Source organism: Spea bombifrons, chromosome 7 (assembly GCF_027358695.1).
Source record: "Spea bombifrons isolate aSpeBom1 chromosome 7, aSpeBom1.2.pri, whole genome shotgun sequence".
Taxonomy (NCBI): Eukaryota; Metazoa; Chordata; class Amphibia; order Anura; family Pelobatidae; genus Spea; species Spea bombifrons.
The window spans coordinates 33,098,039-33,110,897 of NC_071093.1; the positions used below are offsets into that span (position 1 = coordinate 33,098,039).

General features: G+C 40.2%; 1 protein-coding gene across 6 annotated transcripts in view; it reads left to right on the plus strand.

The window, feature by feature from the left end:
• FN1 (fibronectin 1) overlaps window positions 1–10,359 on the plus strand; it is a 33,706-nt gene extending 23,347 nt beyond the window's left edge. For 3 of the 6 annotated variants that reach the window (XM_053472191.1, XM_053472195.1, XM_053472192.1), the window contains 19 exons: window positions 287–556; window positions 645–761; window positions 946–1,110; window positions 1,265–1,420; window positions 1,627–1,740; window positions 2,570–2,839; window positions 3,182–3,369; window positions 3,540–3,627; window positions 4,083–4,259; window positions 4,353–4,442; window positions 4,535–4,714; window positions 5,164–5,253; window positions 6,713–7,173; window positions 7,352–7,490; window positions 7,676–7,843; window positions 8,345–8,470; window positions 8,765–8,871; window positions 9,016–9,126; window positions 9,583–10,359. In XM_053472191.1, coding sequence (XP_053328166.1) covers window positions 287–556; window positions 645–761; window positions 946–1,110; window positions 1,265–1,420; window positions 1,627–1,740; window positions 2,570–2,839; window positions 3,182–3,369; window positions 3,540–3,627; window positions 4,083–4,259; window positions 4,353–4,442; window positions 4,535–4,714; window positions 5,164–5,253; window positions 6,713–7,173; window positions 7,352–7,490; window positions 7,676–7,843; window positions 8,345–8,470; window positions 8,765–8,871; window positions 9,016–9,126; window positions 9,583–9,663 — 3,098 coding nt within the window. In that variant the 3' untranslated portion in view covers window positions 9,664–10,359. The remainder of the gene's footprint in view (window positions 1–286; window positions 557–644; window positions 762–945; window positions 1,111–1,264; window positions 1,421–1,626; window positions 1,741–2,569; window positions 2,840–3,181; window positions 3,370–3,539; window positions 3,628–4,082; window positions 4,260–4,352; window positions 4,443–4,534; window positions 4,715–5,163; window positions 5,254–6,712; window positions 7,174–7,351; window positions 7,491–7,675; window positions 7,844–8,344; window positions 8,471–8,764; window positions 8,872–9,015; window positions 9,127–9,582) is intronic. The other 3 variants (XM_053472194.1, XM_053472196.1, XM_053472193.1) reach the window with 2 other exon arrangements.
• Window positions 10,360–12,859: the final 2,500 nt, after the last annotated feature.

Here is a 12,859-nt window from a genome sequence, read left to right on the forward strand (position 1 = left end):
GAGTCTAGCAAGATAAAACCCAGAATCCTCATTTGAATGGTTTCTGGAGATGCAATGCCCAAAGTATTTACTAGACCTCTGGCCTAACATTCCAGTAACTTTCATCTGTTATAAACATGACGGTAAATGATATCTTGGAGCGCTGTAGTTTTTTGTTAACATTTTTGCAGATACATGGCATCTTATTAAAGATAGCTGGCCAGCTCCTACATACATTCAGGCTGCTAAACTCCAAAGAATGAGACGGGTGCATAACTTTTTCTTTTCATTTTTCCCTCTTGTGTAGCTCTGGACTCTCCAACTGGAATTGACTTCTCTGAAGTCACTCCTAACACTTTCACTGTCCACTGGATTGCTCCTCGGGCACCCATCACAGGATACAGAATCAGATACCAACTGGAAAGTGGAGCTGGGCGTCCTAAAGAGGAAAGAGTGCCTCCATCCAGGAACTCAATTACCCTTACCAACTTAATACCCGGTTCAGAGTATATTGTCAGCATTATTGCAGTTAATGGTCAACAAGAAAGTGTACCACTTGTCGGACAGCAAGCTACAGGTTAGAATGAAGCCCTATAATGAGAAAAAAATGCGTCAGTTTCTGCTTTTCACACCAGATCTTTAATGTTGCGTTTTTTTTCTTGCAGTGTCTGATGTCCCAACGGATCTAGATGTGACCTCTACGACCCCAAATACCATCACTATTTCTTGGGAAGCACCAGCAGTGAGTGTGCGTTACTACAGAATCCTTTCTTCCCAGACCGGTAAGTCTGTGTAATTTTTATATATATATATATATATATATATATATATATATATATATATATATATATATATATATATATATATATATATATATATATATATTTTTTTTTTTTTTTTATAATTGCCTTCTACTAAAAGAAGCTAAAGTTCTATCATCTTGACCATTATTTCATATGTCTGAAGGTGGCCAAGGTCCAGTTAATGAGTTCACTGTACCAGGAACTTTCAACACTGCAACAATCAAAGATCTGCTGCCAGGCGTGAACTACACAATCACTGTGTATGCAGTCACTGGACGAGGAGACAGTCCTGCTTCCAGCAAACCAATTACACTAACCCACTCAACAGGTGAATATAGTCTAGATTCCATGTCATACCTTTATTTTTTTTTGGGGGGGGGGTTGTGTTGCTAAGACAATGTCTGTTTTTGGGTTAACATCTCCAAATGTGAATCTAAAAATCAGTGCATTGCATAGAATTAATTGAAGCTGTCCTTCTGCAGATGTTGACCATCCAACCGAAATGGAAGTGACCGATATTCAGGATAATAGCATTCATGTTCGCTGGAGCCCATCTCCTGGCCCGGTGACTGGATACAGGGTTACCAGTACCCCAAAAAGTGGTCAAGGAGAGACCCTTTCCCAAATTGTGCCTGCAGGTAGTTATGTTTTCTAGCTGGCTATGTGCCCAATTTTATGTTTGTTTTTTTTTTTTTTTTTTTTTTTTTTTAACCAGGCATTCATGCAATTTACTATACTGTATTGTGCTGTATGGGTTTTAAGAGTGATACTAAGCTGTTAATTTTATTTATGGACTTTTTGACTTCTTTGCGTACCTGTTATCAAAGTGTATTATCACCAACAGATAAAACCGAGATGACCATTGTGGGGCTGACTCCAACTGTGGAGTATGTGGTGAGCGTGTATGCTCAGGGTACAAATGGCGAGAGTCAGCCAATAGTGGAAACGGCTGTCACAAGTAAGTTTGCAAGTCTATGTATTTGGTTCCTTTGCTCCTCAATCTTGACATGGGCTAAAAAAAAGAAACTGACTAAATGTATCTTGGGAGATTTCATCTGAGACTTGACTATCCATGCAGGGCACCAAGTCATTATAACGTATCATACTTGTTTCCAATGAAGTGAAACATGACTTAATCAAGCTATGCTTTTGGCTTGCTTTGCAGTGCTTAAAAGCAAAACGTCTGTAGTGGGTCATAATCTGAAAAGAAAGTTTGGCTTGCTTCTGATGTAATTCTAATTTTTTTGGTTTGCGTTGTAATCTGTATAATACTGACATAAAATAAAAATAATTTTATGTAGGCTCTTCAGTGCTTAAATCATACACATAATCTAGCCTTCTCTCTGGCATATATGTGTATATATATCTTTTTAATCCTTGGAATTTAAGGTTTTAATGCAATTTGAATGCGGGCTTTTTTCTTTTTTGAATTGTATTTTAATATAGCCTTTGCATGCATTAGACAGTTTAATAGTTGTTCGTAGATTGCTGTTTAATTACAAATGCTAAATTCTGGCTTCTTAGTGATAACATTGCATAAACTTGAGAAGCACTTAAAATGTTTTCATGCTCTCAAGGCATCCAATATATAGATGCAGCCTTTTGCTTTGTGTTTTTGCTGTAGGAGCTAGCATACATGCATAACTGGCAATGACGGGGCTAACCATTTCACTGCCAACATTGTATACCCTTCTTGGCAGTTAAAGGGCTAGTGACTTCTTTCTCCCCATCTGCCTTCTAAACGGCTTAACTCTGCTAACTGCTTTCCTGGTTAATTTGCCTGACAGACATTGACCAACCTAAAGGACTGACATTCACTGATGTGGATGTCGACTCCATTAGATTATCTTGGGGAGTCCCAGAGGGTCAGGTCACCCGCTACCGGGTCACTTACTCAAGCCCAGAGGACGGAATTAAAGAATTGTTTCCTGCTCCGGATGGGGAAGATGACACTGCAGAACTGCACGGTCTCAGACCGGGCACAGAGTATACTGTGAGCATCGTGGCTTTGCACGATGATATGGAGAGCAAGCCCCTAATTGGAATCCAGAGCACAGGTATCTCCAGGGGCATGGTAACTTGTCAGTCTTTTGGCCCTCTGGTTTTCATCTTCGTGTTGGGTGCATGCATACACTCCATTCACCCTGAGACCAACTCTTCCATTGTCGTTCACCGTTCCACGTGCTCATTTATGTGTTTTTATTTCATTTTTGTCTTTAACCCTACTTTTTAAACTCTCTTCAATATGTCTTGTTGGTAGACTTTTATATAGCCTTTGATTAGTGTGATGCATAAACAGTTGGGTCTTGCATGCTTTGTGTCTCCATGGTCCACCCTTGTAAATGTAAGTCACCGTTGCCCACCGCACCTTATTCTACATTGTTGAATTTATTTTACAGCCATACCCACTCCTACAAGTCTTCAGTTCTCCCAGGTCACACCAAGTGGCTTTACTGTTAGTTGGCACGCGCCCAACGTCCGGCTTACTGGATATCGCGTGCGTGTGAATCCCAAGGAGAAAACCGGGCCTGTGAAGGAAATTGAGCTAGGCCCTGGTGTAACAACAACCACGTTGAGTGGGCTAATGGTGAGTTCTTTTGGGTTTTTTTTTTTTTTTTTTGTATTGTGAAGAACTGGTTCCAAGTGTCTTGTCCGCTTACTTTGTGGGTTCACCAATATTACCAACCTTATACTTTTACTCTGCCAATAAAATCCTGACCTGTTCTACAGTAAAAGTAAATTTGCTTTAACCCTTAGGTTGCAACCAAATATGAAGTGAATGTATATGCTGTGAAGGATCACCTCCAGAGCCAGCCTCTGCAAGGCATAATCTCCACCCTTGAGAGTAAGTAATCGTACCACCATCTGCTTCAATTATAAAAGACTTCTTATTTGCAGCAGCATTTTCTGGCCAAGAGGAGCAGGTCTCTACTGCGCCTCTGCTTTAATGGGTAGTTAATCAGGGAGACCTGATGTCCATAACTGGCCTGCTTACACTAGGGAGGCATGTGCCTTTCCGGCCGATAAGCCTCCATTCCATGCATCCAAATTTAAATAAATTTTTTGTCTGTGCTAAACTACATTTCTGTATACAGCACTATATTATACACAAGAAAAATATATTGAAGTGCTGTAAGTGCAAATATTTAAGGCACATGTATGTTTGTGCCAATACACTGGAGAATGATTAATACAATTAATGTGAATTGTCAGTCTCATTCGGTAGTATTGGCGATAATTGAACAGTTGTCTATTGTTGGTGACAATTCTTTATAACCTTGTGTCTTCTACATTTCACAGATGTTAGCCCTCCACGTCGTCCAAGAGTCACAGATGTTACAGAGACAACTATAACTATTACTTGGCGCACAAAGACTGAGACAATCACTGGCTTCCAAATTGATGCTGTGCCTTCAGGTGGTCAGATACCAATCCAAAGAATTATCAGCCCAGATGTTCGCACTTACACCATCACAGGTACAGCGTTGGTCAACACTGTTGGAACGGGACGGAATTGCTCTTAAGGGTAGTTGGGTGGTTTTGACTTATGTGAATCGCTTCTTCATTCAGGTCTGCAGCCTGGCACAGACTACAAGGTCTATCTGTATACCCTGAATGACAATGCTCGCAGCTCTCCTGTGACACTTGACGTATCTACAGGTAATTTATATTGTTGTAGAGGCAGCTTGACATAATGCTTTTGTCTACACAGTGTTCATAATTTCTATTAATACTCTGCATTTCCCCTTTAGCTGTCGACAGCCCTTCCAACTTGCGTTTCCTCACTACTACCAGCAATTCGCTGCTCTTCTCCTGGCAGCCTCCTCGCTCCCGTATCACTGGCTACATCATAAAATACGAGAAAGTTGGGTCTGTACCCAGGGAGCACCTGCCTCGTCTTCCAGCTGGAACCACTGAGGCCACCATTACAGGTAAGCAGGTTCTCCCGTTTACAGACGTTTGCGACAACAAAAAATAACCGGACGTTTCATTTATAAAACGTTAGTTTAGAGGTGGGAAAGTCGGCTGTGGCAGGGACTCGTACGAAGCACCAAAACCGGAGAAAAGGTGCTTGAGCTGCTTTTGGCATACGTGTTATGGAAACTGTGATTCAAACCTCTTGGCATGTATTATGCAAACCTGTACTTCTACATGTCTTGTGTATCAGATGAATTTAGGTGGTCTGGAACTTTTATTCCGTCTGAACTTAATTGTTGTTGGAGCGTAGGCCTGATGTTCTGAAACTGTTTAAACTGCATCTTTTAACTGAGGTTTTTTCCCCACCGTGAAAGGATGATTGCGTTCGTACCGTTCTGGAGTAACCAGTGAAACCGTTTAATAATTTCAGCAGGAATCTGACATTCTTGAAACGTTTTTGCAGGCTTGGAACCCGGCACTGAATACATAATTCAGATAATTGCAGTGCGTAACAATCAGAAGAGTGAGCCGCTGACTGGGCGCAAGAGGACAGGTATAAATGCAGACCAGCTCCCTGGAAACTGATTTGATTCATGTGTTTGTTTTTGTTCTCTCTCTACCCTATACACCACATTGAATCTCTAACATCCATTATGTAAGCTGTCCCTGAGGTCTGTGCTTTGGTAGGCAAACTGACTTTTGCATCCATTTATCTGCAATAAATATAACGTTCCATTTCTTAAATCACTATTATGGATAGTACCCTGGACTAATACGGCTGGTATGATAATTAAATGATTAATTTGCAAACCAAGCCATTAATTTGTAAAATGGGAGACATGCAGGCAAGTTGAACATTTTTGCTCTGTCTTATGGACCTATAACTGTGCATTATGAGGAGCCAACTTTCCTGAGTTTCTTGCAAAATTGGCTAATCTGGTTTCTATGTGATATGCAGTTAAAGTGGAGAGATTGTTTGAAAGCCCTAATATAATGCATTTTTTAGTTTATATCTTGCATGCGGAGCTCACTGGGGTTGCTAGTCAAGATGCACAGTGAAGTCGGAGTTAAAATGTTCAACTTTCTTGGAGACATTTCAATTGAGCCAAACTTCTCTGCTTTTGGGCTCCATGTTTCACTGCCCAATTTGAAATTGAAATCTGCTTTTGCCTGAAAGCGTGTTTTAAATGCCAATGTGCCAATTAATACCTGTTGCACTATGGATTCATAAACTGAAGGACCACAAGAGTGAGTTTGCAGCATTTGCTGACCACCGCCGTAAAGTGCTTCTGTAGTAGATATTCTTTGATATTGCCTGCAGTATATGCAGCTCTTAAGCTAATGCACGGATATGTAATTTGTAATTTAAAGTAATTCTTCTAGATCAGTGTTGCCAAAATGCTTAGTCCTGGCAGTTTGGGCTGCAAATCCCATGGCCTTAGAGGTTCAGTATGGATGGGAGTTGCAGTCTGTAGCTGGAACGCCGCGAACTGGCAAAGCCTGGTCTCCGTTTAAAACCAATCCTATAATTAATATTGCTGTGGTGGAATCGTGTAATCTGGTGCTTGTTAGGCAGCTGACTACAACAGTAGGTATAGTCTTAATGCCACTAGATGTTCTGGGGTTTCTATAAGCTGCATATTTGCCACAATTAAAGTTCATACCCTTTCTAGGTACTGAGCTATAAATGAGGTGATATTTTTATTCATTTTTTTTATCCTATGCCATCATCACACCATAAGTGGTTTACCTATCTAAATGGTGTTTTGTACAACTTGCAAAGTTTAGGATAAAAAATTTTCATTGCAGGATTTTTTTATTAAAAAAAACAATGTACTGGTAACTGCAGCATGACCCTTAAATACATTATTTTTTTTTAATGTTCCAAAATCACTACCTACTGTTGATGTAAGTGTATCTGTACCAATGTTTTGTGTACCGGTACCACTTGCCATTTCAGCTGCTGGCTTTGACTAATGCTTTGCTCTTATCGCTTCTAACTGTTTGGCCAGATGAACTTCCCCAGCTGGTTACTCTCCCGCACCCTGAGCAAGGCCCTGAAATCCTCGACGTGCCCTCTGTAGAGAACACACCCTTGGTCGAGCACACCGACTTTGACAATGGTAACGGTATCCAACTTCCAGGCACCAACGGGCAGCAGCCCAGCCCTGACCATGAAGGGCAGGTCATAGAAGAGCATGGCTTCAGAAGTCCAGTAGTACCTACAACCGCTGTGCCTCTGAAGCCAGGGCAGTTTACTCCTGGAAGGCATGTACCAGAGATGGACACTCGGCGCCCTCATTACAGAGGCGATTATGATGAAAATTATCCTCATGGATTTGGACCTCAGCACAACGATACTGGAATTCAAGAGGTGGCATCACAGACCACAATTTCCTGGAGACCTTTGTTGGAAACCACTGAATATGTAATATCCTGCCACCCTGTAGGCCATGATGAAGCCCCTCTGCAGGTAAAGCCATATAATTGTGCATATTTCTTAATGAATAATATATAGCTGCTGCAGTGTAGACTGATCAGATTTTGTTTTTATTCTTTTGTTATAAAAAAAAAAAACTTATTGGTAAGATTCAGAGTACTGCCAATTAGAATTTACAACACAAACTCTTACTTTGCATTTTACCTTTTAGTTTACAGTCCCTGGATCTTCTAACAGTGCTACACTAAATGGTCTCACACGTGGGGCCACCTACAATATTATAGTAGAGGCATTGAAAGGATTGGATAGACACAAGATCCTGGAGGAATTGGTGACTGTCAGCAATACTGGTAAGTCTCTAATGATTGACGAGGTGAATATATATGTACAAGATATCCAGCAAAGCACCAAATGAATAGCTGGTAATATATATTATAAACTTCACCTATGACTCCTGCTCTTTCATTTGTAATTTGTACAGCATTAGCCTGTGATATAATAACTAATATATTTGTTTTCCCAATATTCTCTCAAGTTCCCTCTAGCGGAGATCTGCACCCCACAGAGGATACATGCTACGATACGTTCAATGGTGCCCAATATTCGGTGGGACAGGAGTGGGAACGCATGTCTGAGTCTGGCTTTAAGCTCTGGTGCAAGTGCCTGGGATACGGAAGTGGACACTTCAGATGCGACTCCTCCAGTTAGTATAAAGCTTTCAAACATTTTCGCCGTGAGGCACAAAGTATTTCAGTGATGTGCTGGCTTGGCTCACAAACATATTCTGTGGCTTCGAGTATGAGGGAAGGAGCGGGTGAAAGACTCATCCTTTAATGCTGACGTACAGACGTTCACTTGTGAGACTATTTCACCTGTGCAATGGTAGTGAACAAAACGTCTGTCATCTGTAAATTACTGATTCAAATGATGTCATGGATTCATTCCAATGACTCTAGTCTATAATCTGACCAGAATTATGCTTCGTTGACATGGTACAGAAGCGATTTTACCAGTAATGTAAATGCAGATGAATCTTTCTGTTTCCTAAAACTCTACAGTAGCATTAGTGGAATTTATCCCAAGGATAGCACTCATGTTACAGAGGCTATTAATAGTACCAGCATTGTGGATAATTTGCAATCTGTAATGTGGCAGCATAATACCGTAATTCTAACTAACCTTTTTTTTGGTCAATTGCTCGTAGAATGGTGCCATGATAATGGAATTAACCATAGGATTGGTGAGAAGTGGGATCGTCGTGGAGAAAATGGGCAGATGATGAGCTGCACATGTCTTGGAAACGGAAAGGGAGAGTTTAAGTGTGAACCTCGTAAGTAGAAGAGCTAAACATGCTTCTGTATCTTTCAATGCAACAGTGCTTCATTCTTTCTGTGACACAAGCAGCATATTATAGCACCCCTGTATGTAGTGCATTGTTTTGTTTTATACACAATTGTTTAATATGGAATTGATACCGAATATCATATATTCTGTAATCTTTGTGGAGAATATGCGTGCGTAAAAATGGTTCCTTGTGAGACAAAGTAGACTGGAGGAGCTCATTGTTTGCTTAGGTAAGGAACATTTCTAATCTTATTTTTGTTTGTTTTTTTTTCTTCCTCAGATGAAGCTACTTGCTATGATGATGGGAAGATGTACAATGTTGGAGAGCAGTGGCAAAAGGAATACTTGGGGGCCATCTGTTCCTGCACATGCTATGGAGGAAAGCAAGTAAGTGACCACTTGTTAAGCCAGTGGCTGCTGTGAGCATGGGAGGTGTTGCCATGAGTGGATGAAACTAGATTCATGCACATGTGGCTCTTTTGTTCCTCGGTAGCTGTCATCAAAGTTAATTACCCCATTTCTTTGCATCAGGGCTGGCGTTGTGATAACTGCCGCAGACCAGGTGCAGCTGCTATCCCAGATGGTGCTACTGGACAAACACTCTCTCAGTTTACACAGAGATACCAACCAAGCACAAATTACGTAAGTATCCGTGTGGTCTACCCAAATGAAAAGTTTATCGCTGTCAATCTATCACCAGCCATGAGATTAAAGGTATATGTGACAGTGGAACTGGAGGCCTTCTGATAAGATATCACATTATCCTACCTAAAGGTGCATCACATCAGTGTTTCCATGGCTTGCTCATGTTAAGATTCTAAATGGCATGTGTTCATATTCAAATGTTTAACAAATGTAGTATGTTGGCAAATTATTCCAAATGTTCTACACCTGGATAGGTTATAGGACTAATACCAACTATATAACAGCTCAAATATCTCCCAAGATTACTTTGGTTAGAGATGATGCGCGTTGCACTTTATATATACATAGCTTCATTCATAGCATTGATGGCATCTGTATTGTTTTGTAATATTACCCTGTTTTGCCTGTACTACACTTTATTTTTTTTTTTCTCTCTCCTTTCTTCCCATCCAGAATCTGAAATGCCCTATTGAATGCTTCCTTCCATTGGGCTTTCCAGCAGACACTGAACATTCTGAGCCAAACAAAAACTAAGAACATGATCACAGGATCATGGGAATATATAGGGGAAACATGAAGCACAGATACAAGGGCAAAAATTGGGAAATATTCCTAACTTATCTGGGTGGAAAATCCAAAATGGCTTAAAATTTTGACCTGGAGTACTTGTTGCCATTCAGTATTTTGATTGTAATTGTCTTAATATGCTTTTAAAATTTGTTTTGGGAAACCAAAAGGGAAGTAGATTTTTTAAAATATAAAACCTTTGTTGTAATGGGCAAAGAAATGTCCTTTCGCATCAAGTTGTTAGAGGAAAATCTTATAGGAAGTATCTCCGGTTCATGGAAGCCTGTACCGCATTGCAGTAGTGTATGGCCTGGATAATATTACAGGCAAAGTCAAAGGGACCCTTCTGCTTATTATGTTATGCATCCCAAGACTGCTGCTTCTGACAATCTGCACAATCCTAATTCCTTTTCCTGCACAATCCTTACTGATCCCAATCCTTTTACAAACCTTCAGTGTTATTTATCAGTGTCTGCTTCCTCTCCAGAGGATTCCTTCTATTTTACTAAGAAAAAAAATGTAATTCTGAGGTCTAGAAAGTGATGGCAGTTGAATTTGATGTAATTATGGTTGGTGATTTTTAATTTTTTTTATACTGTATGTGCCAAAGCTTTTACTACTGTGGAAAGAACTCTTCTTTTAATAAAAAGGTATTGAAAATTATTATTGTGTGTGTGTGTGTGTTCAGTGTTTGATCCAGTAAAGGGTTTTATAAAATTCCATATAAAAAGGCTGATTCGATAAAACTGATTATAATGCAGCCGTTCACATTAATGTATTGTGCTGTGATACTGCGTTTGGGCTGATGCAAGGGGGAAAAAAAAACAAAAAAAAACAAAAAAAAACAAAAAAAAAAAAAAACAGTCCATGCAAGACACCAGATGGTCATGGAAAAACTATATAAGGTTCATGCAGTATTATGATTTGAATTGTAAAGCACCATCATACTCTGCAGAATTGTACAATTTGTAAACGGGACATAAGTAGTGCATGACATAACAATTTGGACTTCCAGAAGCAAATGTTAACGGCAAGGCTCAAAGGATCTTACAATCTAGAATACTATATCGAACTTAAGCTATATAAATATTTTAGGATGTGGTGTCAAACTTATAATCTATTGCCATTAAACTTTTTTTTTTTTTTTTTTTTTTTTTTTATATGCCCATATGGTATCACTAGGGGCCACAATCACTGCTGCATAATATATTTTTCCACAGAAAACATGCAAATACAGAAAAAAACCTCAATTCCTAGGGCGGTCACACTTAAGGTCTTTCTTGGGGAAGCAATTGCCACTCATGTAATCGTTATCCACCAAATATGTAAACAAAACTCATCAAATCGCCCTCTTCCCCAAAAAGCCCACATAATTTAACTTAAACGTGATAATATAGCATTCTTCCTTACTAAAACCTTTTTATTTATTTTATAACCCCTGGACAAAAAGCACAAACCATGACTAACACAAAAACCCCACCCATCAAATCTTGGCATATACGGTAAAATTGAATTGAATTGCCATGAGTAAGCATATCAACTTTCTTATTTGCTTTCCCACTAACCAATCTTATACAATCCCCTCCTAACTAAACCCTAAAGTTCCCTACTAATGTTGTTTATTAATAAATGCCCACCGAACCACTGATATAAACATTGCATTTTAAAATACAGAGCTTCTGATCATTGCCTGTCTATAGGTTTCCAAAACACTATCACACTCAAAGAAGTAACCCAGATGTGCTGAAGCTGCCCTGCCCAGTATCCAAGAGGACAGCATCGGCCATGCCGACAGTGAGCACTATTGGAGCACAGCGATGGACTACCGTCAGGAATTGCAGGACATAAACTCATGACACAAGACATACTATTAACAGGGCCCTCTAATACTCTATATAGCTCAAGCAACGAAGAATCAATTTTCAAATACTTTCATGTGTGTTCTTACCTGGTAAAACACTCCCTCTGCTGTGCATGTCTGATGCCAGTTTGTTGCTTTAAGTGCTCCATTTTGAAATCAGTAGGAACCCCCCCTCCATAACAAGGGTGTCAGGGTCACAGTAGGTATTATTGTGCAAGCAATCACTGGAGTTGTCAGTGCCTAGTATTTTGTGCACTACTGTAAAAAGGGCCCACTTCCAAAATAATTATGTACACCGTTGCAGTTGTTAGACATATACAATGGCCAGCAATCTTGGTCCATTCCTTTCTCATATTCCCGGGTCTGACATGAATCACTCCCTTGAGGTCATACGATTTCAATCAGGTTAAGGTCAGGACTGATTGGGCCACTCTGTCGATAAACCACTGTTGCCAATTTACTCCTGTGCTTTGAATTGTTGTCCTGTTATATCATGACATCCCTTACATTCTTCTGCAAGATGTTTCAACTTGGGAATTCATTTTTCCATTGATACCCGAGATGGGGAAGCCCCAATAAAAATTAATCCATATAAAGAGCCAGGAAGGGAACTACAAAGCCAGGGGCCACTGCCCCACTGTCAGCAGTCTACTCACTCAGGGGAGAGTTGTGGTTTCAACTCCCTTGCTTAACTATTATGCAGGACCAGCACTGGTTTCTCAAGAAAGACTGAGTTGGCTCTAATGTATAGTTGAATAGTGAAGGAATAGCTACTTAACCTTACATTATACAGGGCTAGCCAAGTCCTAGCTTGAAAAGAAGCTCACTGGGATCTGTTTCTGCAAATGTCCATGCTGTAGGAGAGGGGCTTCATGCACAGATGGCCCCCTACATCACCCAACAAGTATGGTATTCATGTTGTGCAAGGAGATACATAAAATGCACTACAGCAAGTGGGTGACCCTTTCCACCAGGGGCACTGGAGAAATTGCCCCATTGTTAATCCACCCCCAAGCAGGGGAAAGGAGACTGTCCTTATGTATTTGCCATTAACAACTCATCTGTAATTTAAACCTCTGCCAGGTTGTTTTAAATATTCACAGAAACGTTGATGCCCCTATTCTCTACCTACACTCTCCCTCCCTTAGGCTGTGGGATGGGCGGATTTAACAAATCTTAACAGCAGGATGTCGAAATGCCCCAAACCTTTATGTAAGTCGGGGTATGAGGGAGGGCAGGGTAATACAACGGCTCACAAAAAAGATAACGCTTAAATGTTAATGGAGTTTGCTGTCAAGTTGT